At 37.4% G+C, this 25,214-nt stretch overlaps 1 protein-coding gene across 1 annotated transcript; it reads right to left on the minus strand.

The window, feature by feature from the left end:
* Nucleotides 1–167: 167 nt before the first annotated feature.
* Nucleotides 168–1,307, minus strand: LOC143022999 (uncharacterized). Its single transcript, XM_076181436.1, has one exon. It carries the CDS (start codon nt 1,305–1,307, stop codon nt 168–170), a length of 1,140 nt encoding a protein of 379 aa, XP_076037551.1.
* Nucleotides 1,308–25,214: the final 23,907 nt, after the last annotated feature.

Raw genomic sequence — 25,214 nt, forward strand, 5'->3', positions numbered from 1 at the left:
TCTTTACAGACTGTGAGGATCCATGACATATTAGCAAGCCAGAGGTTGGCACACAAATGAACTGATAGGTTTGCACAACAAAAAGTCATTTCTTTCACCAAAATAAGGATAATTTTTCCTTCCAGAAAACCATCCTCGTTCTTTTCTAGAAGCAAGGCTTGGTCTTTTCAGTACTCGGTACCTTTAAATACTGCTGTTTTAATATGTCCATCAAGAATGTCAAGCTTGAAATCTATAGAATGTTTTATTTGAAAGGCAGCAGGGAAGAGACAACCAGCACTGTAAAATGCTTGTAGCAACTGATGTCTTTTGGCAAGTGATTTGGGGAGATTTTTTAAATTATGAAGACCTCTACCACACTTTTTAAAGTATGAGTGTTTGCTCTCAAATCTCATTGTCCACAATCGGATCAGTGGACCAAATCTGACAATTAGCTCAGGGTAGTGACAGAGAAAATGATGTTTTGGTCTAAGGTTGATGTTTGGGAATATGGTAGCTCTGTAATCAATATAATCTTCAATTAGAGAAGCCAAGAAGACAATCTGACCTTGGGCTATAGCTGGAGCACAAACCAATTCAACTATCAACTTTAATTTTAAATAAAGCTGCCAGTCTTCATCATTGGTATCTTTAACTAAATCCCCAATATACACAGAAAACAGCCTGAGAAAAACCCAATTTTGAACAGCATGGCCCACCAGTCTGTCATTATTCCTAGTTACACCGCCTGGTCTATCCAAGCTATCAGTTCCTGATAAGACCAGGTTAAATATCTTGCTATTCAATTTGTCATAACTAAACCACTTCTTGTTGACAAGATTATGTATGATGAGTGGCATGTCATATGACACTACACCTTCAAAGAGATCATGCCCCAAGCAAGGTGGCAGTCCTGGATTTGCAACATGAAAATGTGTCAACTGGTTAAAAACTGAATCAAATTTAATACCATGATGAGAAGCAAGGTTAGCATGTTCATCAATGTATTTAATATCCCTGGTGTAACTCTCTACAGATCTCCTAGTCCCAAGTTTGTAAGGTGTCTCTCTGAAGGAGTCCAAGTCAAGTGTGCAAAATCTGCAAATGTATTGGTGTCTAAAACTCTCCACAAATCCACCAATTCCATGAGATCCAAGATTATCTCCAACAATTGCACAAACAGTGCCTTGAATATTCTTTTCACCTTCAACAGTTTTCACTTCTATGCCTGTAGTTTCCAGTGACTGCAGATCTTTCACTAGTCTTGAAAACACTTTATCTTGCCCAAACTGCAGATCCGACTCAGTGAATAGCATAACCAGTTGCATATGGTCAATGGATGACCGTAAATGTGAATCAATATTAGCCAAGGTAAAATAGACACCTACAACTTAATGCTTCTTCCTGGCTGATCCCAGAGGATTCACCACTTCAAAGGCATCTTGGTGCAAAATAATTTGGAATGATTCCTGCTGAAATAAAGATCTAAATACTGTCCCATCTTTAACATCTCTGAGTATCTCAGGCATCTCATTTTCTGCAGTACGAGCTTCTGGGACATTATGTAAATTTATGAAAGCAGGATAACTATCATACATCAATTTTATACTCTCTTTAATTGGGATGTATTGAGCATATCTTGCACTGTTTTCATCATCATGTCCAAGATATATTGGTCTTAGATGCAAAGAAGGAAATTTGTTCTCATAATATGTTTTCCTAGTTTGTTCTGATCTTAAGGGACCATTCATACTACTCTGAAAAATCCCTGCTCCACTGTCTCAAGAATTCCTTAAATTTTGTCATTTTCTACACCTGCCTCAATCAATTTTTCACATAATTTTTTTTGTATATGTTTATTCTCTATCTGTTGTATGCATCTGACTTCATCTACAATTTTTTGTACTGTTTTAGCAGGTATAATAAATTTTTCTTCTAAATTCAAGTAAAATAATGCTAATTCCCTCAAAAGTAGCTCTTCCTTCATCTCATCCGAGAGCGAATCATCATCATCTGTATCATTATTCAGTGAAACATAATTTTCATCAATTTCCATTTCTAAGATTTCATTAACAGAGAAATCAGTTTCCTCTGTGCTAATTTGGAAACGGCTATCTTGCAATAATGTGTGAGTCCAATATCTATGTTTCCTAGTTAGATGTGATGTAAAAGATGAGGTCACACCAAATGTTTTCTGAGTTTTTAAAAGGATATGTTCCCCCCACCCAAAAACCCCGGTTTCCCACATTTTCCCCCCCAGATCGTTCGGGAGGAGAGGTAGGCCAAAGTGCATTACTTTAACAATTAATATATACAAAACTTCTCAATTCCGAAGGAAATGAAGTACACCATCGTTCACATCACAACATTTATCACTAGGAACACATGAGCCAGATATCAAGTTGTATGGTTGGCCGTTGTATGTTTTCCGCAAACATCTCGGAGGTGGGTGTGCCAAGTGAGCTCTGCAAAAGCAACCTTTTTCTACAGTAAATAGTAAGATCTGATAAGTGATACTGATCATAAACTCAGCTATCGATACATTGTATCAGCATAATGTCGAGATCAGGAAAGAAAGAAAACAATTATGAGAATACAGGTGGAGTCAAAGGTAAACAAACCGTGGCACACAAGATGGAAGATAACACTTCAAATTACAAATGCGGGAAGTGTGAGTTGAAAGTTTCAGACGATGATGAAGCTATTTGTTGTGATATCTGTGAAATATGGTTCCACAGAGCTTGTGAGAATATGCCAAATGAAGTTTATGAGTATATGCAAAAAGTGGGAAATCAAATCCTATGGAACTGTCAGCATTGCAAACATGGTTGTGTTAAGATCTACAACACCATGAAGACAATAATAAGCAAACAAGAGAAACTGGAAGAGAAAATGGAACAGGTTGGTCAAATTGTGGTCTCAGAACAGAGCAAAGGTGAGGAAGTAATAAGTAAACTGGAAGCTCTTAAGAGTGCTGAATGAAAATATGGTAGAACAATTTGAGGGAGTCAAGAACAGATTAGAAGCAACAGAGAAAAAGACAGTAGAAATAGAAGAAGAGTGCAAGCTACTTAAGAATAATGGTGTGAATGGGAAGGAAGGAATAGTTACTGCACCTTTGGGTGACATGGGAAGACTAGAAAATAAGATTGCAAAACTTGAAGAATTGAGGGATGAAGAAGCAAGGAAAAACAATATAGTGATACAAGGGGTACCAGAGAGTGCAGCAGAGGAGAGAAGGATGAGAAATAAAGAGGATGCAGATTTTCTTAAAGAGTTGTTTGTTGGAGCCATGGAGCTTGATAGCAATGCTCTTGTGATAAATAAAATGTTTAGATTGGGCACTATGAATGAAAATTCCACAAGACCAAGACCCTTACTGGTGGGCTTTGATTCAGAGAGCTTGAAGAATATGGTACTAAAGAGAATAGTCAATCTCAGAGGACGTGAGAAATATAGAGATGTCAAAATCCATTGTGACATGACCAAGGCCCAAAGAGAGAAGCAGAAAGAGTTGACTGAGGAAGCAAAGAGAAGGGAAGCAAATGATCAGTCGGGAAAGTTCATTTACCGGGTGAGGGGTCCACTTGGGAAAAGAAAAGTGGTAAAAATACAGCGGAATCATTAATCTGCTGGTACACAAACGCTGACACCTTGGCAAATAAAATGACTGAACTAAGAACTAGAATATTACATGTACATAATGGACCTGATATTATACTTATTAATGAAGTAAAACCAAAAAACTGTCGATATGACTTGGTATCAAGTGAATTACAAATAGATGGATACAAAATGTTTACTAACATTATGGATGAATTAGGAAGAGGTATAGTAATCTATGTCAAAAAAAATATGCATGCACGAGAAATTAAACTAATAACCAATTATCAGGAATCTGTGTGGATTAAAATACAATTACAGGGAAAGGATGAAATACTAGTAGGTTGTATATACAGAAGTCCTAACAGTGAAGAAGAAAATAATAGTAATCTAAGAAAACTTATCAAGGAGGCAATAGAAATGAACACATCCCATGTACTCATCACTGGGGACTTTAATTTCCCTGAAATTAGCTGGCAAAGATGGACAACCCAGAATGGTATAAATAGTGAAGAATACCTATTTTTGGAAACTTTGAGAGATACTTATATGTTCCAGCATGTTAAGGAAGTAACAAGAGGAAGAGGTACTGACAACCCCAGTCTTTTGGACTTAGTCTTGACTAATGAGGAGGATATGATAAATTCAGTTACAACCTTATCACCCCTGGGCAAGAGTGACCATAGCTTACTGAAATTCGACTACAATTGTTACATACGGAGAATTCCAACAAAAAGACAGGTCTTCTTCTATGATAAAGGTGATTATGAAGCAATGAGAAAAGATTTTCCCCAGAAATGGACAGAGAAGGTACTAAAAATTGATGGACTTGAGGACAAATGGTCTACTGTGAAGAACAAATTAAAAGAGGTGGAAAGCATATATGTTCCTAGTAGAACCTATGATAGTAATTTAGCCAGAGATAGACACAGACTTATTAAATTGGACGAGGGCACCAAAATGGCCATTAAGAAGAAAAACAGAAGTTGGTCTCGGTACATGGAAACCAAAAACAGTGACAAGTTGCAGGAATATAAGAAATGGAGGAACAAAGTACAGTGTCTGACCAGAAAACTTCAGAAAAAAAGAGGAAAAAGACATAGTAGGTCAAGTTAAAGAGAAATCCAAGAAATTCTGGAGTTTCATCAAAAGTAAACTTAAAACAGTGACTAGAGTTACAGACCTAAAAGCCGGGGATGGAAAAATTGCCATAACGGATGAGGAGAAGGCCGAGGTATTATCAGCCTTTTTCTCAAAGGTATTTACCCAGGAACCAGATGGTGAATTGCCACATATACCAGTTCGTAACTTTGATGAACCACTGAATGACTGTCAAGTGAAAGAGGAAGATGTATGGAAAAAACTTGGAAAGCTAAAAGTGGATAAATCACCCGGCCCTGATAATATAAATGCCAGGATCCTAAAGGAACTCAGGACAACATTACTCCAGTACTGACAGAGTTATTTGAAACATCTATTAGAGAGGGGAAGCTACCGGAAGACTGGAAATCAGCTAATGTGAGTGCAATACACAAAGGAGGAGATAAATCTGAGGTCAACAACTATCGCCCTGTGAGCCTCACATGTATTACTTGCAAAGTTCTTGAATCCATTATAAGGGACCACATTATGGAACACATGACACGTAATGATTTGTTTTCAGACAGTCAGTTTGGATTTCTAACAGGTAGGTCAACTGTTCTTCAGCTGCTACATGTTATTGACAAATGGACCAGAGTCATTGACGATGGAGGAGAAACTGATGCAATATTCTTACATTTTCAAAAAGCATTTGATAAAGTCCCTCATCAAAGACTTCTAAGAAAGCTTGCCGGATATGGTGTGGGCGGTAATGTCCTCAGATGGATCACCTCATTTTTGCTGGAGAGGAGGCAGAGTCCAAATCAATGGAACATTCTCAAAATATCAAAGAGTACACAGTGGCATTCCCCAAGGCAGTATACTTGGACCAGTGCTTTTTGTCATATATATCAATGATTTACCTAGCTGTGTACAGTCGGACCTGTTCTTATTCGCAGATGACACTAAAATTTTCCGAGGAATTAAAAATGAAGAAGACAGACATAAATTACAAGAAAACTTGGACTCCCTGCAAGAATGGTCAAGAACATGGTTAATGCCATTCCACCCCCAGAAGTGCAAACACATGAAAGTAAGTGGAGGGCGTAGGCAAACAAAAGACACAGATTGGGTTGATGAAAGAGTATTAGGATGGTTTGGACACATGGAAAGAATGAATGAAGAAAGACTAGTAAAAGAGGTATGGAAGGCAGATGTGGAGGGAGTGAACATGAGGGAATGTCCTAGGATGAGGTGGATGGATGGGGTGAAGAGGGCTTTGAGGAAGAGGGGAATGTCTGTGGAGGAAGGATGGGAGAGGACAGAAGACAGGGGTGAATGGAGAATGGTTGTATATGGATGATGTCGTAATGCATGAGGTGGAATGGGTGGGGGGGATGGGGGTGAGGTAGTATGTGTGAGCAAAATTTGATGCAGCCCAAAGCGATTTTTCCCCATCTCCAGTTATGCATGGGGGGACGGAGAAAGAGGGTCGCCGATTTAATGAAGCGGCCTTGCTGTGGATGTGCTGTGTCTTGCGACACTGCTTTGGACCCAGGGCAGTGGACAAGGTGCAGGGATGACCCGTCATCCAGGAGGTGCTAAGATAAGAGGGAGGGGGAGGGGTGTGGAGTGTATTCAGGGATGGAATAGGTGGGAATGATTTTATGCCTTTTCCTTTTTGGCTACCTCCCTTGTAAGGGGGAAAAAGCCTTGGTATATGTATGTATGTATCAATTCAGATAGGCCCCATCACAGAACATTTCTTATAACAGACAATAGTAAAGCTTTTGATGCTATACCCCTCCACAAAGTAACAAACAAAATATATAACACAGACATGCACAATAACACAGAAAGATGGCTGGCCAATTATCTGGAAGGCAGACATGCTTATGTGTCATATAATGGTCAATCATCGCACACCAGAAACATTAAGAATGGAGTACCACAGGACTAAGTTCTATTCCCCACGCTCTTTAATCTATACATGCATGATATACCTACACCAGACACCTCAGAAATACAAATCTCTTCCTATGCAGACAACATAACAATCACAATAATACAGCCATACCTTGATACGCTCAACACATGGTTTATTACAGACTCAAAATAGCCCCAGTCAAATCTACAGCAACACTTTTCACCAACTGGACAAAAGAACACAAATACGTTTCTCATCTTCATATGAACAACGCTCTAATACCACACACACACACACCCCAAAAATTCTTGGTGTAACATACGATACATCCATGTCATTTAAATGCATCACAAACATAAAAATAAATGCACACCTAGACTCAATGCACCTAAATCAATTACTGGAACAACATTTGGACAAAAGAAACTAATACTACCTAATATAAACAATGCATACACTCAGTGATGAATTATGCAAGTCCAGCATGGGCACCTAATCTCAGTGAGACACACCTCAACACCAAACAAAACAAAGCATTAAAAGCAATTACAGGCTGCACGTATACAACACCTACAGACCACCTGCACTATGAAAGAAAAGTCCTCAAAGTCAAAGATCATTTTGACACGAGAGGCACACAAACACTTGCTGCAGCCTCTACAAACACAGCACACCCGCTACACTACATAGCAGAACACCCACACATGCCAAGAGATATAAAAAAATAAAAATATAAAAAATCTATATCACACACAAATACTCTCTTCTCTTCCTCCAAAACCCCCAAATACCAGCCTCCGGAAACATTCATAATCATATCACTCACTGCTCCATTAACACACTAATAGACAACACATTGCTGCATGCCAGACCTCCTGATAGACATCCCTTTGAATCCTCTCTCCCACGAAAGGACACAGTCCACCTGGCCAGACTGCAATGTGGCCACCACCCAGCCCTTCTAAGCTACCGGAAGAGACTGGATGACTGCATTGTGGACAAATGCCCAGGATGTAACACTTCATCCCATACTATTCAACACACCATGGAAGATTGCATAATACACAATCTTGCATGCAAACAACACAACATACACTCCATAGAGGATTTGTGGGAAAACCTCGTTCCGACCATGGCATTCCATGGGGAGACAGGACTGCTCGGACACACAGTCTAAGAAACAACAACAACAACTCCCTTTCCACCTCTGTTCTCCTCCTCGTTTCTCACTCTATCCAGCCTAGTAACCCGAATCATTCTTCTCAGGCACCTCATCTCAAACACAATCAAACTCCTCTCTTCCTCTCTTATGTTCCATGTTTCTGCCCCATACAGTGCTGTCGGCACAATCACTCCTTCATACAATCTCTTCTTAGCATCCATTCCCAAATGTCTATTACTCATTACACTTTTTAATCCCTGAAGGCATTTACTCACTTCTCTCAATCTACATTCTACCTCCACCTCCACTTCTCCCTTTCCCACCACATTCACACCCAAGTACCTCCTAAAACTATCCACTTCCTCCAGTCTCTCTCCCTTAATACTCACTTCCAAATTCTGCCACTTTCTCCCCTTGTACATCTCGTCACTTTACTTTCACCCACATTCATTTTAAACTTCTTTCTTTCGCATGCCTTCCCAAACTCTGTCACTGACTTCCTCAATGCCTCCTCTGATCCTGCTACAAGCACAGTGTCATCAGCAAACAACAACTGGCTTATCTCCCACTTTTCTCCATTTTCTTTAACCATCTCCAATCCCTGACCCACTACCCCTGCATTTACCTCTCACACCACCCCATTCATGTATAAATTGAACAGCCAGGGTGATATAATACATCCCTGACAAAGTCCCACCTTTACCTGAAACCACTCACTCTCTCCATTTCTGATTTGAACACAAGCTCTACTACTCTCGTAAAAACTCTTGACTGCTCATAACAGTTTTCTTCCTATCCTATTGTCATGTTCCTTGACGTGTCAGTGACACAAAGGGATGCGGGTATGGCGCCGTAAGCCACATCCTAGCAAGAGCCATAGTGCTCGCCATTCTTAGTACATACATATATCAAAGGCTTTTTCCCCCTTATAAAGGAGGTAGCAAAACAGCAATGACATAAAAGTCACTCCAACCCATTCCATCCCTAACATACTCCATTCCCCTCTACCCTATTCCCTCCCTCTTATCTTAGCATTTCCTAGTAAATTGATTATAATATTTAATCCATCAAAGTAGTTGGTTACCTTAAATTAAATACATACATATACCAAAGGCTTTTCCCCCCTTATAAGGGCTTAAATTAAATAATAAGATAAAACTTGAATTTTTTTTTTTTCTTTTTTTTTTTTTGATGAATGGCTACCGTAGTTGCAGGAGATTTGCAAGCCAGTGGCAGAGGAGTACAAAATTGAAGCCTTCTCCCCTCGGAGGTCAGAGGGCATGTAAACAAGATGGCATTACAAAGTAGTGTCCTCATATCGCTTGTTTGCGAAAACGTCGTCATAACTCAAAATATCAAATTTTTCAGGAGAGGCATTTTAAAGTTTCAAAACGCTCTCAATATTATAAAAAGCCCTCAAACACCATAGGTGGAAAAAATTTTGGAGCATCAAATACGCCTCTAAAGTTTATAGAAGTTGAAATAATCATAATCTTTACTAAGTCTAAAATATTTGTTGGAACAAGTTGGAACATGTAAGGTTAGGTCGTAGGGACATTTAGCACTCCCTAGCGGTCAATTTTTGAGCTACAGATATGACAGTTACCAAAAAAATCCGTGTTTGAAGATGAATATGTCTGTATAGATAACTCAAAAATTCAGTTTTTTGAGTTATGACGACGTTTTCGCAAACAAGCGATATATGTACTTACCTTTCCCCATTTGATTAGTTAGGTAATGATTGAAATTTTGTAAGCCTTCTTTACACACAAATAAAAAAGTAGAAAGATTGTGTGGAGCTGGGCATAGAGTGATAGAATAGGCTTCTGTAGGCACACATTAGCACCTGTCCTTGGCACTGATGTCGTGTGGTCGTAGTATAAATCAAGATGCATGGGCATTGAATCTCTGACTCCCGCACTCATACTCATACTCTGTTAATACCCAACTTCGTTGTAAGTCAATATATTATTTTATTAGATAATGTAAGTTACATAAGTTTTGCACATAACCACAATTACTATCCAAGTGAAGTTAAGAAAACCTGTAAATAGGCAAAATATCACCCTGGCCATTAGATTGAAGGATCTGTTCAAATCACAGCCAAGATTCAATACATCAATTCAGTACATCCCTCAGAGCCTTCCTGTCTATCATGTCATAAGCCTTTTCTAAATCCATAAAGGCCCAAAAAACATCCTTCTTATTCTAAAAGTTTCTCACATATCTGTCTTACCACAAAAATGTGATCCACACAACCCCTACCTGTCCTAAACCCACACTGTTCCTCACCAATTACTCCTCTGTTCCTCCTAATCCTCTCAATCAAGACCCTCCCATAAGCCTTCCCAACTACACTTAACAAATTGATCCCTTTAAAATGACTACACTCACACATGTCCCCTTTTCCCTTGTAAAGTAGAACTATACAGTCACTCCTCCAGTCCTCTGGCACTCAACCCTCTCTTAAACAAACATTAAATAACCTCAATACCCAGTCAACCATCACTGTACCTCCTTTTTGTTTTAGACATTCTGCATGACATCCATCCAATCCAGGTGCCTTACCTGCTCTCATCATCTTAACAACTTCCTTCACCTCATGTTTCCTTATTTCTCCTCCATTTTCCTCACTCATCACTGTCATTTTCTTAGCACTACCCACTGCAACTACCTTTCCCTCCCTATCCTCCTTCACATTGAGCAACTCCCTAAAATACTCTGCCCATCTTCCTATTATTGCCATCTCTTCCATTATCATCTCTCCATCTGCACCTTTTACCTTTTCTTCTCCACTTGATTCACCTTCTCCTCCTCTTAATTTAGAATTTTTATTCTAATAAGAAAAATAAAGCGCATCTCTAGGCTATTATAAACAGCCATATAAGGTTGTTTGTCTTGGTAATTTTCATGTAATTAACTTATAAGTGAACACCATGTATTTACAAATTGTTTGTCAATTCATAAAGTACCAAATGATCTGGCAATTTTTGGAACATGTTGCTATTTGTACAGAATCAGTACAGATAGTTGTAGTTTAGATCTACAAGTTAGTACAGTTTCAGCCAGAAGTGTGTGTGTGTGTGTGGTTGGTTGTTATGGTTTTCTAATGAGCCTCATAGACTAAGAATTCAAATATAATCTATAACCTGATTCAAAAATGTGTCACCTTATTGTATATTTTTTGTACAGATCTATAGAAATTACTCATAGTGATATCTACATCTTGGCTATTAAGCCTTTACAATAAAATACAATGGTTCAGCACTTGAAAAACTGCCAAGACCCTACTACTAAAAACATAAGTGCATAACAATCAATCTTATCAAATTGACTGATGTGCTTATTGAAAAGTGTGATGGAAGATGGAAAAAAGACTCATTGTTGTGTGTGAACTGTTGAACAATAATAATGAATAACCCCACAATAATTAGAACTATTGAAAACTATGAGACTGAGCAACATTTATTCAAATCATCTTCAAGCAGTGATTTGAGTGATATGATGTCTTGAAATCAAGATCTATACAGTGAATATCCAGTTGAAGAAAATCCTTTAACTTCAATTGAACCAGTTCTAGCACTTCTGGACCAAACACCAGTCAAAAAAGAATGAGTAAAATGAGAAAATTATTTGGGTTTGATCTATACGGTATACAATTTTCCTTTATATAAGTATTCAAAATCAGTTTACATTCTTAATCTCTAGATATTTTTTATTTCAATGCCATTTTTGTTTGATTAGTCATTTTTTGCATAACAATGTAGGCATTTAATTGTTTAGCATTTTTAAAAATAAACGGATAACTCATAAGGGATATTTACATTTCTCTCTCTTTCTGTATGTATATATATATATATTTATATATATATAATGACAACTATGGCATTATTTTGAATCAAATTTTAATCTGTATATTAATGTAAATGTATGAATTTTTATTTCTTTTCAGAAGGGTTATCATTGAGCCAGAAGAAGTGCACAGCTCATGGTAAGCTATCAGATGCCAAAAAACATTTGAAGGAGAGCCTAGAGGTCAGTTATGGTGTTCACGGTAATAGCAAGGCAGAAAGTGAGGCTTCAAAACTTGAAACACACTCTGAGAAATAAAAAAAAGTCATTCCTGGATAGCAAATAATCATAAACTACATGTATTGACACTCTCCCCATACTAAATTAAAGAAACTACAATTTTTTTTTTTTTATTTTTTTTATTTTTTTTTTTTTCCTCCAAGCTACAACATATATGGTGAGAAAAAGCCATTTACTAAAATCAGAATTTGAAATCTTTCTAAAGATTGCAATCATGAGCAAAGGAAAAGTGGCATCAGAAGAGCACAAAGATTTAGTTTGAAGATTCTGTAAGTCAGATGAGGTTAGTCGTATGTGTCCTGGCCAAAAGGATTGTGTGAAAATCACCAGTGCTGAAGGTGCAAAAGCAGCTGGTTCTTGGGAATTTAAGAGAGATATTTGAAGTATATAAAAATTATAAAAAGAATATTAAAATAGGATTCTCCACATTTACCATTACAGCCATCATGTTGTGTGCTTGCTGGTAGTGGTGGGACCCGTTCTCTCTGTGTCTGTACACATCAAAACCCAAAATTAGTTGGCTGCATTGGGAAAATAAGGTCACTCATACAAAGATCTTATGGATTATAATGTCTGCAGTAAAGAAAAAGAAGCTTGCATGATGCAAATTTGCAGACTGCCCAAGAGAAGGTGTTCTGAACTTTCTCAACTTGCTTGACAGCGTTAAATCAGCTCCAAATGAAATATCTTGCAAGCAATGGGTGACCGCGTTGACTGTTGTACATTGGTAGACAAAGTGGAGCCACTTCATGAATACTTATCATCACTAAGCAATAAAATATCCCGCATGGTTTGTCATCATTTTGTTGCACAGCAGCAATGACAGTACTTAAAACAGTTGAAAGAAACGGTACATCTCTGAAGGAGGTGATTTTTCCGAAGGTTATTCTTTCATTGCCCAAGATGCTAAGGGATTCCACTGGGACAACTCACAATGTACAGTTCACCCTTTTGTCACCTGTTATAGGTCATCTGAAGACCAAGAACTTAACCATTTAACTGACTGTTTCTTATCTCCATCACTAAAACACAACACTAATGGTTTACTCATTTATAGAACAGCTTATGGACTATGTCAAATTCAAGTGCCCACAACTGAAAAAGGTGTACTATTTTTTAGATGGATGTGCTGACCAATACAAGAACAGATACAACTTCAAAAATTTCTGTTACCATGAGGATTTTGGTTTGTCTTGTGAATGGCATTTTTTTTGGTACATCTCATGGCAAAGATGCATAAAATGATCACTTAAACCAATTAGATATTCAAGAAGATTTAGATGAATTACAGCAATGGTCTGAAAAGTGGCTAATGAAATTTAACACAAGTAAATGCACATAGGTAAAGATAACAGTAAGTATGATTACCAATTATTTGGAAATTCGTTAACAAAAGTGAATAGTGAAAAATATCTTGGCATAATTATCATTAACTATCTCAAATCATCCAAGCAGTGTATTTCAGCCTCTGAGAAAGCAAATAAAATTCCAGGACTGATTGCGCGATCTTTTGACTTCAAAAGTCCATCACTCATTAACAAGCTATATAAATCATTAGTTCGTCCACATTTGGAATATGCTGTTTCTGCATGGTCACCAAATCTCATTAAAGACATTGACAGATTGGAAAATGTAGATTCAAATGGCTTGATACAGGTCCTTGAAATTCTAAAGGGAACTGACAACATCAAAAGTGACAAAATTTTCACACTGAATGAGAATCCTACAAGAAACAATGGTCTCAAACTGTCCGGAAATAGATTTAATTTGGAAGTGGGTAGAAACAACTTTGCCAACTGTTTAATTAATGAATGGACTAAACTTCCTGCGGAGGCAGTGCAATGTAGTTCAGTTCGAAGCTTTAAGGATCATTTTGATAAACACCTAAGCAAGATGCTGTAATGATTATCATTTATTTGATATGTTTATTTGTTTTGTCATGATTTGTTTGTTTATCATTATTTGCTTGATTCTAATATATTTAGTTATGTGTCAATTTATTATTACTATTTACCTGTTTGTTTATTATTTAACTATACCTATGTATTTATTTATGTATTTTATTTATTATTTACATCATTGTACATACATATACCAAGGCTTTTTTCCCCTTACAAGGGAGGTAGCCAAAAAGGAAAAGGCATAAAATCATTCCCACCCATTCCATTCCTAAATACACTCCACTCCCCTCCACCCTCCCTCTTATCTTAGCACCTCCTGGATGACAGGTCATCCCTGCACCTTGTCCACTGCCCTGGGTCAGAAGCAGTGTCACAAGACACAGCACATCCACAGCAAGGCTGCTTCATTAAATTGGCAACACCCCCTCTCCTTACCCCCATGCATAAAAGGAGAAGACGGAGAGAAATCCCTTCAGGCTGCATCAAATTTTGCTCGCACATACCACCTCACCCCCCATCCCCCCGCTCATTCCACCTCATGCATCACATCATCATCCATATACAACCATTCTCCATTCACCCTTGTACATCTCATCACCTTACTTGTACCCACATTTATCTTCAGCTTTCTTCTATCACACACTATCCCAAACTCTGTCTCCAACTTCCTCAATCTCTTCTCCAATCCTGCCACAAGCGCAGTGTCGTCTGCAAACAACAGCTGGCTCACCTCCCACTTTTCTCCATTTTCTTTAACTATCTCCAATCCCTGACCCACCGCCCTTGCATTTACCTCTCGCACTACCCCATCCATGTACAAGTTGAACAGCCAGGGTGACATAACGCATCCCTGACGAAGTCCCACCTTTACCTCGAATCACTCACTCTCTCCATTTCTAATCCTGACACAAGCTCTACTACTCTCATAAAAAGTCTTGATAGCTCCTAGAAGCTTTCCTCCTATCCTCATATCCACAAAACCGCCCACAGTGACTTTCTGTCTACCCTATCGTAAGCCTTTTCCAGATCCATAAAAGCCAAAAAAACATCCTTCTCCTTTCCTATAGCTTTCTCACATATCTGTCTTACCACAAAAATCTGATCTACAGAACCTCTACCTGTCCTTAAATCCACACTGTTCCTCACCAATCACTCCCTCTGTTCCTCTCCTAATCCTCTTAATCAAGATCCTCCCATAAGCCTTCCCAACTACACTTAACAAGCTAATCCCTCTGAAACTACTACATTCACACTTGTCCCCTTTTCCCTTGTAAAGTGGAACTATATAGGCACTCCTCCGGCACTCTACCTTCTCTCCAACAAACATTAAATAACCTCACCAGCCAGTCTATCACCACTGTACCTCCTTTTTTTTTTTAGACATTCTGCATGGCATCCATCCAGACCAGGTGCCTTACCTGCTTTCATCATCTTAACAACTGCCTTCACTTCATCCTTCCTTTTTTCTCCTCCATTTTCTTCACTCATCACTCTCATTTTCTTAGCATTTCCCACTGCAGCTATCTTTCCCTCCCTATCCTCCTTCACATTTGGCAACTCCCTAAAATATTCTGCCCATCTTCCCCTTACTGCCTTCTCTTCCATTATCATCTCTCCATCTGCACCTTTTACCTTTTCTTCTCTACTTGATTCGCCTCCTCTTCCTCTCTTAATTTCTTTCCAAAACATCTTTTTATTACTTTCAAAATTTTCTGTCATACTCTTACCCCATTTCACATCTGCTCTCCTCTTTGCCTCCTTTACCTTTTGCTTTACTTCTCTTTTCTTTTCTTTGTACATCTCATATGACTCCCTCGTCCTATTTTGTAACCCATATGTGAAAGCTCGCTTCTTCTCTTCTACAACCTTCTTTGTTTCCTCATCCCACCATTCACTACCCTTCCTTCTATTTCCTCCTGTCCTTCTTGTTCCACACACCATCTTTGCACACTTTGTGACTCCCTCCTTGAACCATCTCCATTCCTCCTCCACTCCTGGCTCTACTCTATCCTTCACTCCCTCCCACTCCTCCTTCAGCTTCTTCTTGTACTCCTCCTTTTCCTGAAAAGGTTTACTCATCAAAATACATAAAAAAAATTCTGTATGATTCATTTGGCCATAAATTGCTGCAAAGCGGGAGTAAATCTGTCCACCAATTTTTCGAATATACAAGTGAGTAAAATTGACAGAGTCCACAGATGCCTGGACGATTTACTCCCATATTACTCTCACTTAATTTCTGTTGTAGAAACATTGCTGTTTCAAAATATATATTTTAGTTTAATTTTATGTAAGAAATACAAAAATGAAATTAAAGATTAATATAATTTGCTTTAATATTTACTGCAATCATAAAAGTTTCTCTGGCTGTACACCTTCCTGTCTGCAGATTTGATCACCTCTGCATAATATTTTCGAAACGTGTGTTATGGCACTAGACAGTAGTGTAGGTTTACACTACCACAACATATTCCTAGCCACCTCAATCCCTACAGTTGTGATGCTGTGTGCTAAAGCCATGATTATTTGGTAATGGTATCTCATATAGCACATAATATGCTGCATGTCCCTATGCAATCACCAGAACAATGAATAATAGGTGAATTACTGAATTGCAATAATCAACGACAAAATATTGCCGATGTCCATTCCCTTTCTAAAAAAAATGCATCTTGCCCACTGCCCTGGGTCAGAAGCAATATAGCAAGACACAGCACATCCACAGTAAGGCCCCTTTATTTAATCGGTGACACCCCCTCATCCAGAAAGAGAGAAGATGGGGGAAATCCCTTTGGGCTGCATCAAGATATCATTCACACATACTCCCCCACCCCTGCACCCACTCCTTCCCATGCATGACAGTGTCATCCATACACAACCATTCTCTACTCACCCCTGTCTTCTACCTTCCTTCCCCCATCAGACATTCCCCTTTTTCCCAATGCTGCTTTTACCCCATCCATCTTATCATCCTTGGTTACCCCTTCATGTTCACTCCTTCCACACCTCTTTTACTAATCTTTCTTCACTCATTCTTTCCATGTGTCCAAACCATCCCAACACTCTTTCATCCACTCCATCTCTCCTTGTTTCTCACTCTATCCAGCCTTGTCACCCCTACCATATTTCTCAGGTGTTTCATCTCAAACACATTTAAATTCCTCCTCTCTTATGTTCCATGTTCCTGACCCATACAATGCTGTCAGCAAAATCACCCCTTCATACAATCTCCTCTTTGCATCCATTCCCATATTTATGTCTATTCAGGTAGCAGTACATACACTGCCAAAAACAGATCCCTTCTTGAAAATCTTCATGCAAGAGACCCATCCTACACTGACTGACGAGTGGTCACAGATGCAGATATATTCAACTGTGAATAATTTTTTTATGCTCCACCTCCATTTTATGCTATGACACATGCAAAAAACAAAAAATCAAAATTCAGCCTATGCCAGCATTTGAACTAAACACTGGGCTAACAATTTATGGGTTAAGCTGTTATTAGACAACATTCAACATATGTTAAAGCAACTTGGTGCCTCCCCACACACACACACACACACACACACACACACACACACACACTTTCAACGAACGGACGGCTTGAAGAACGTTCTGAAGAAAAGTGCCGATTGTGGATCCCAACGCAAAGAGAAGTGCCTTTTTGTATTTGCAGGGTGGGGGGAAATTGCTCATGGGGTAGTGGGAAAGTAAGGAAAGAGGAAAAGGGGAGGGATTGCTGGGGAAATGGAAGGAAATGAGGATGTAGAGGACTTGGCCCTAACAGACCACCGAAAAGTAAACAAGCGACCGCAAGACGAGCTGGAGGACGACGGAATGTCTAATAAGAATGTAAAGATTAGAAGTATAGATAGGAACAATACAGTAGAAAGTGCTGAGAATATTTTCAAGGGATTTAAAGAGAGTGGGGGGGACACAAACCCCCCCGACTGACAAGATTAGAGTATAAGGTTGATAAGGTTTTCGATGACTTTGATAGTAGGTTAGGTAATATTTACACCATTTTACAAAGGGTTGAAAGATTGGAAGAACTAGAAAAGGCGAATAAAAACTTAACTGATGAAATAGAAGACCTAAAAAGACAGTTAAGAGATGTAAAGGTGGAGAATGAGGAATTGAAGAAGAATAGTAAAGAAAACAGAGAAACAATAGCTAAAGAAAGTAAAAATTGGAAGAAAACCCAAGAAGGAAATAAGGTTTCATTCACTGACATAGTCAAACAGCAATTGAAAGAACGTACTGAAGACTCAGTTATTAAAGTGATGAGACAAAAGGAGAATATAGTAAGAGATTTAGCAGACAAGAAGAAATGTATAATTATATTAGGAATGGAAGAGAAACACAACACAGATAGAACCACAAGAATCAAAGAGGAAAATGAAAAAGTAAGCCAATTACTAGAATCAGTTCAGGAAGATGAACCAGAAATTATGAAACAAATCGAAGAGAAATTTAGACTCTGAAAGTATAGCACAGACAAGACCAGACCAATTAAGATTAAATTCAAGTCACAAACAACGGCAGAGAATATCTTATCCAAAACAGGGAAACTAGCAACAAGTGAACAATACAAAAAGATATGGATAAAAAGAGAAATGAATAAAGAGGAAAGAGAGGAAGAAAAGCAGAAAAGACTGGAAGCTAAGGCAAAAAACGAGAACAGAACGGAGTCAGAGAAAGAGAGATTCTATTGGAGAGTAGTGAACATGAAACTAAGGAAGTTCGACATACAAAAGAAAAACATAAGGGAAACAGAGAACACAATGGAAGTGGCAGAAAACTAAGAGTGTCTTACACAAATATAGATGGATTAATAACAGGATTGAATGAGCTGAATGATTATTTGAAGGAAAAAGAACCGGACATAATGGGAATTGTAGAAACAAAATTAAAAGGCCCACTACCACCCAACAGTGTAGGACATGATGCATACAATTATTGGATTAGAAACAGAGAGAAAAAACAAGGGGGTGGAATTATGTTCCTGACTAAGAAGGATATAAACGTGAAAGGTGTCATATATGGAAAGAATACAGTAGAGATGATTATGATAGAAGTGGAAGACAGAGATAAGAAGAGCAGAAAATTTGTGATAAATTATGTGCCTCCAAAAACAGCCTCATGGGAGGAGAGTGAACATAAAAGTATGTTAGAGGACACAAAGATAACATTAAATAAAATAATGGAAGATGGAGGAAGAATAGTTATGATGGGCGACTTTAATTGCAAAGAAATCTGCTGGGAAGAAATGACAGTAAAGGGTGGAGACGACTCATGGGGAAACGCTCTACTTGAGATGATTATTGACCACACAATGACACAATGGATACAGGAGAACACTAGGTATAGAAATGAAGAAGAACCATCGAGACTAGACTTATTAATTACATCTGAACCTAGAATAGTGGACAAGATTGAATATAAAACACCAATAGGTAAAAGTGACCACATATTGATTGAACTGGAACTTAATGAAGAAAATATATATGAAAAGAAATGAACAATATAGAAAAGGAAGAATGATGTATGAAAAAACAAACTTTGATAAAATAAGAGAATTCTTTCAACAAGAAAACTGGGAAGAAATATACAAAGAAGAAACATCAGTGGAAAAGAAATGGAATATTTTGACAAAAATTTACAAAAAAGGAGTGGAAAAGTATGTCCCAAGACAAAAACAAAAAAAAGAATATGTAAAATGCTGGTACAACAAAAGTTGTAGGGAGTTAAAAGACAAAAGAGACAAAGCCTGGACCAGATGGAAAAAAGACAGAAAACCTGAAAAATGGAAAATATATACCAGTTATAGAAATGAATATGTACAAACGTGCAGAGAGGAAAAGAGAAAATATGAAAAAGACGTCATAGAAAAATGTAAAGATCAACCAAAACTATTCTACAGATTTGTAAACAATAAACTGAAAAACAAACAGGACTTGGAGAAATTAAGACAAGGGGGAGTTGAATACACTGAGGAAATGGAAATGGCGGAAATTATGAACAAACATTTTAAATCAGTGTTTACAAGGGAGAACATACAACCTGAAGAGATTGAATGGAAAGAAAAAGTCCCCCCTATAGAAAAAATAGAAGTATCAAAGAATGAAATATTGATACAATTGAGTAATCTTGATGTCAGAAAATCACATGGACCAGATGAAATAGCAAACTGGATTCTGAAAGAATGCAGGAATGAACTGGCAGACAAAATACATAGCATAATAAGCAGTTCCTTGAAAGAAGGAAAAGTTCCAGAAGATTGGAAAAAAGCAAATATAGTACCTATATATAAAGGAGGAAATAAAGAAGAACCTACCAACTATAGACCAGTCTCTCTAACAAGTACAATAGCAAAAATTTGTGAAAGAATTATCAAAAATAGATGGGTAAAATACTTGGAAAAAAACAACGTACTAAATCCAAGGCAATTTGGATTCAGACAAGGACGATCATGCGTCACCAATTTAATATGTTTCTATTCAAAGCTAATAGATATAATACAAGAAAGAGATGGATGGGCTGATTGTGCATTTCTAGACCTAAAAAAAGCTTTTGACAAAGTACCACATAAGTTGCTTAAGAAACTAGAATCTGAAGGAGGAATACAAGGTAAATTACTAAATTGGATGGAAGACTTTTTGCAAGAAAGAAAAATGAGAGTAGTGATAAGAGACCAGCACTCAAAATGGAATGAAGTAATAAGCGGTGTCCCGCAGGGAACAGTCCTGGCCCCAATAATGTTTGCTATATATATTAATGATATGGATGAAGGAATTGAAAGCTACATGAGCTTCTTTGCAGACGATGCAAAACTACTGAAAAGAGTGAAAACTGAAGAAGATTGTGAATCACTACAGAGAGATCTAAATAAAGTACAGGAATGGAGTAGGAAGTGGGAGATGGAGTTCAATACAAAAAAGTGTAGTATAATGGAATTTGGAAAAAGCAAAAACAGAATAACAGGATCATATCATTTGGGAGAAGAAGGAATAAAAAAAGTAGAAAATGAGAAGGACCTGGGAGTCATTGTTATGAATAATATGTCACCTGAGAAACATATAAATAAGATTTTTGGAGAAACTTATAATTTAATAAGAACAATCAAAGTGGCATTTACATACCTGGATGAAGAAATGGTGAGGAAAATCCTAATCACCCTGATAAGACCAAGATTGGAATATGCAGCAACGATATGGTCACCAAGTACAAAAAAATGTATAAAAAAACTTGAAAGAATACAAAGAGCAATTACAAAATTGGCACCAACACTCTCAAAACTATCATATGAAGAGAGACTACAAAAACTTAAACTACAGACACTAGAGCAAAGAAGAGAGAGAGGAGATTTGATAGCTATTTACAGAATCATGAAAGGCATAGAAATTACTGATAGAGAGAATCTGATAAAATGGGATGACAGAAATACAAGAGGACACGGAAAGAAAATAAAAAAAAGACAGCTATAGAAGAGATTTGAAAAAGAACAGCTTTCCTCACAGAGCAATAGACAGTTGGAACAAGTTAGATGAGAAAGTGGTGTGTGCAAAAACAATACATGAATTTAAAAATAGTTTAGATAAAATGAGATATGAAGACGGGACCCCACGAGCATAGCTCCCCTTCCCGTAAAATACAACTAGGTAAATACAACTAGGAAAATACACACACACACACTTCAGCGAATGGACGGCTTGGATGACGTTCTGAAGAAAACTGAAGTCTGTGGATCCCAACGCAAAGAGAAGTGCCTAGTGTTTTTACAGGGTGGGGGGGAAATTGCTCGTGGAGTAGTGGGAAAGTAGGGAAAGAGGAAAAGGGGAGGGATTACTGAGGGAAATGGAAGGAAATGAGGAGGGAGTAGACTTGGCCCAGCCAGACAAGCGAAAGGTAAACAAAAGACTGAGCGATGATGAAATGTCTAATAAAAATGTAAAGATTAGAAGTATAGAGAGGAGCAATACAGTAGAAAGTGACGAGAATATGTTCCAGGGATTTAAAGAGGGTGGGGGGGACACAACCCCCCCCCCCCCCCGACTGATAAGACTAGAGGAGAGAGTTGATAAGGTGATCGAGGACTTGGAAAGTAGGTTAGGTAATGTTGACTCCATTTTCCAGAGAATTGAAAGGTTGGAACAACTAGAGAAGGCAAACAGAAACTTAACTGATGAAATAGAGGACCTAAAAAGACAGTTAAGAAATGTAAAGGAGGAGAATGAGAAATTGAAGAAGAATAGTAATGAAAACAGAGAGACAATAGCTAAAGAAGCTAAAAATTGGAGAACAACCCAAGAAGGGAATAAGGTTTCATTCACTGACATAGTCAAACAGCAATTGAAAGAACATAATGAAGACTCAGAAGGAGAATATAGTAAGAGAATTAGCTGACAAAAAGAAATGTATAATTATATTAGGAATGGAAGAGAAACATAACCCAGATAGAACCGCAAGAATCAAGGAGGAAAATGAAAGAGTAAGCAGTTTATTAAAATTAGTCCAGGAAGATGAACCAGAAATTATAAAGGAAATTGAGGAAAAATTCAGACTCGGAAAATATAGTACAGATAAGACCAGACCAATTAAGATTAAATTCAGGTCACAAACAACGGCAGAGAAAATTCTATCCAAAACAGGGAAACTAGCAACAAATGATCAATATAAAAAGGTATGGATAAAAAGAGAAATGAATAAGGAGGAAAGAGAGGCAGAAAAGCAGAAAAGACTTGAAGCTAAGGCAAAAAACGAGGAAAGAACGGAGTCAGAGAAAGAGAGATTCTATTGGAGAGTAGTGAACATGAAAATAAAGCAGTTCGACATACAAAAGAAAAACATAAGGGAAACAGAGAACACAATGGAAGTGGCAGAAAACTAAGAGCGTCTTACACAAATATAGATGGATTGATAACAGGATTGAATGAACTGAATGATTATTTGAAAGAAAAAGAACCGGACATAATGGGAATTGTAGAAACAAAATTAAAAGGCCCACTACCACCCAACAGTGTAGGACATGATGCATACAATTATTGGATTAGAAACAGAGAGAAAAAACAAGGGGGTGGAGTTATGTTCCTGACTAAGAAGGATATAAACGTGAAAGGTGTCATATATGGAAAGAATACAGTAGAGATGATTATGATAGAAGTGGAAGACCGAGATAAGAAGAGCAGAAAATTTGTGATCAATTATGTGCCTCCGAAAACAGCCTCATGGGAGGAGAGTGAACATAAAAGTATGTTAGAGGACACAAAGATAGCATTAACTAAAATAATGGAAGACGGAGGAAGAATAGTTATGATGGGCGACTTTAACTGCAAAGAAATCTGCTGGGAAGAAATGACAGTAAAGAGTGGTGATGACTCATGGGGAAATGCTCTACTTGAGATGATTACTGACCATTCAATGACACAATGGATACAAGAGAACACTAGGTATAGAAATGAAGAAGAACCATCGAGACTAGACTTAATAATTACATCTGAACCTAGAATAGTGGACAAGATTGAATATAAAACACCAATAGGTAAAAGTGACCACATATTGATTGAACTGGAACTTAATGAAGAAAAAAATATATGAAAAGAAATGAACAATATAGAAAAGGAAGAATGATGTATGAAAAAACAAACTTTGATAAAATAAGAGAATTCTTCCAACAAGAAAACTGGGAAGAAATATACAAAGAAGAAACATCAGTGGAAGAGAAATGGAATATTTTGACAAAAATTTACAAAAAAGGAGTGGAAAAAAAAAAGTATGTCCCAAGACAAAAACAAGAAAAAGAATATGTAAAATGCTGGTACAACAAAAGTTGTAGGGAGTTAAAAGACAAAAGAGACAAAGCCTGGACCAGATGGAAAAAACACAGACCTGAAAAATGGAAAATATATACTGGTTATAGAAATGAATATGTACAAAAGTGCAGAGAGGAAAAAAGAAAATATGAAAAAGATGTTATAGAAAAGTGTAAAGATCAACCAAAACTATTCTACAGATTTGTAAACAATAAACTGAAAAACAAACAAGACTTGGAGAAATTAAGACAAGGAGGAGTTGAATACACTGAGGAAATGGAAATGGCAGAAATTATGAACAAACATTTTAAATCAGTGTTTACAAGGGAAAATATACAACCTGAAGAGATTGAGTGGAAAGAAAAAGTCCCCCCTATGGAAGAAATAGAAGTAACAAAGAATGAAATATTGACACACTTGGGTAATTTTGATGTCAGAAAATCGCATGGGCCAGATGAAATAGCAAACTGGATTCTGAAAGAATGCAGGAATGAACTGGCAGACAAAATACATAGCATAATAAGCAGTTCGTTAAAAGAAGGAAAAGTTCCAGAAGATTGGAAAAAAGCAAATATAGTACCTATATATAAAGGAGGAAATAAAGAAGAACCTACCAACTATAGACCAGTCTCTCTAACAAGTACAATAGCAAAAATTTGTGAAAGAATTATCAAAAGTAGATGGGTAAAATACTTGGAAAAAAACAACGTACTAAATCCAAGGCAATTTGGATTCAGACAAGGACGATCATGCGTCACCAATTTAATATGTTTCTATTCAAGGCTAATAGATATAATACAAGAAAGAGATGGATGGGCTGATTGTGCATTTCTAGACCTAAAAAAAGCTTTTGACAAAGTACCACATAAGAAGTTGCTTAAGAAATTAGAATATGAAGGAGGAATACAAGGTAAATTGCTAAATTGGATGGAAGACTTTTTGCAAGAAAGAAAAATGAGAGTAGTGATAAGAGACCAGCACTCAAAATGGAATGAAGTAATAAGTGGTGTCCCGCAGGGAACAGTTCTGGCCCCAATAATGTTTGCTATATATATTAATGATATGGATGAAGGAATTGAAAGCTATATGAGCTTCTTTGCAGATGATGCAAAACTACTGAAAAGAGTGAAAACTGAAGAAGATTGTGAATCACTACAGAGAGATCTAAATAAAGTACAAGAATGGAGTAGGAAGTGGGAGATGGAGTTCAATACAAAAAAGTGTAGTATAATGGAATTTGGAAAAAGCAAAAACAGAATAACAGGATCATATCATTTGGGAGAAGAAGGAATAAAAAAAGTAGAAAATGAGAAGGACCTGGGAGTCATTGTTATGAATAATATGTCACCTGAGAAACATATAAATAAGATTTTTGGAGAAACTTATAATTTAATAAGAACAATCAAAGTGGCATTTACATACCTGGATGAAGAAATGGTGAGGAAAATCCTAATCACCCTGATAAGACCAAGATTGGAATATGCAGCAACGATATGGTCACCAAGTACAAAAAAATGTATAAAAAAACTTGAAAGAATACAAAGAGCAATCACAAAACTGGCACCAACACTCTCAAAACTATCATATGAAGAGAGACTACAAAAACTTAAACTACAGACACTAGAGCAAAGAAGAGAGAGAGGAGATTTGATAGC

This window comes from Oratosquilla oratoria, unplaced genomic scaffold, assembly GCF_046742065.1.
Source record: "Oratosquilla oratoria isolate Oo_2021 unplaced genomic scaffold, ASM4674206v1 SCAFFOLD267, whole genome shotgun sequence".
Taxonomy (NCBI): domain Eukaryota; kingdom Metazoa; phylum Arthropoda; class Malacostraca; order Stomatopoda; family Squillidae; genus Oratosquilla; species Oratosquilla oratoria.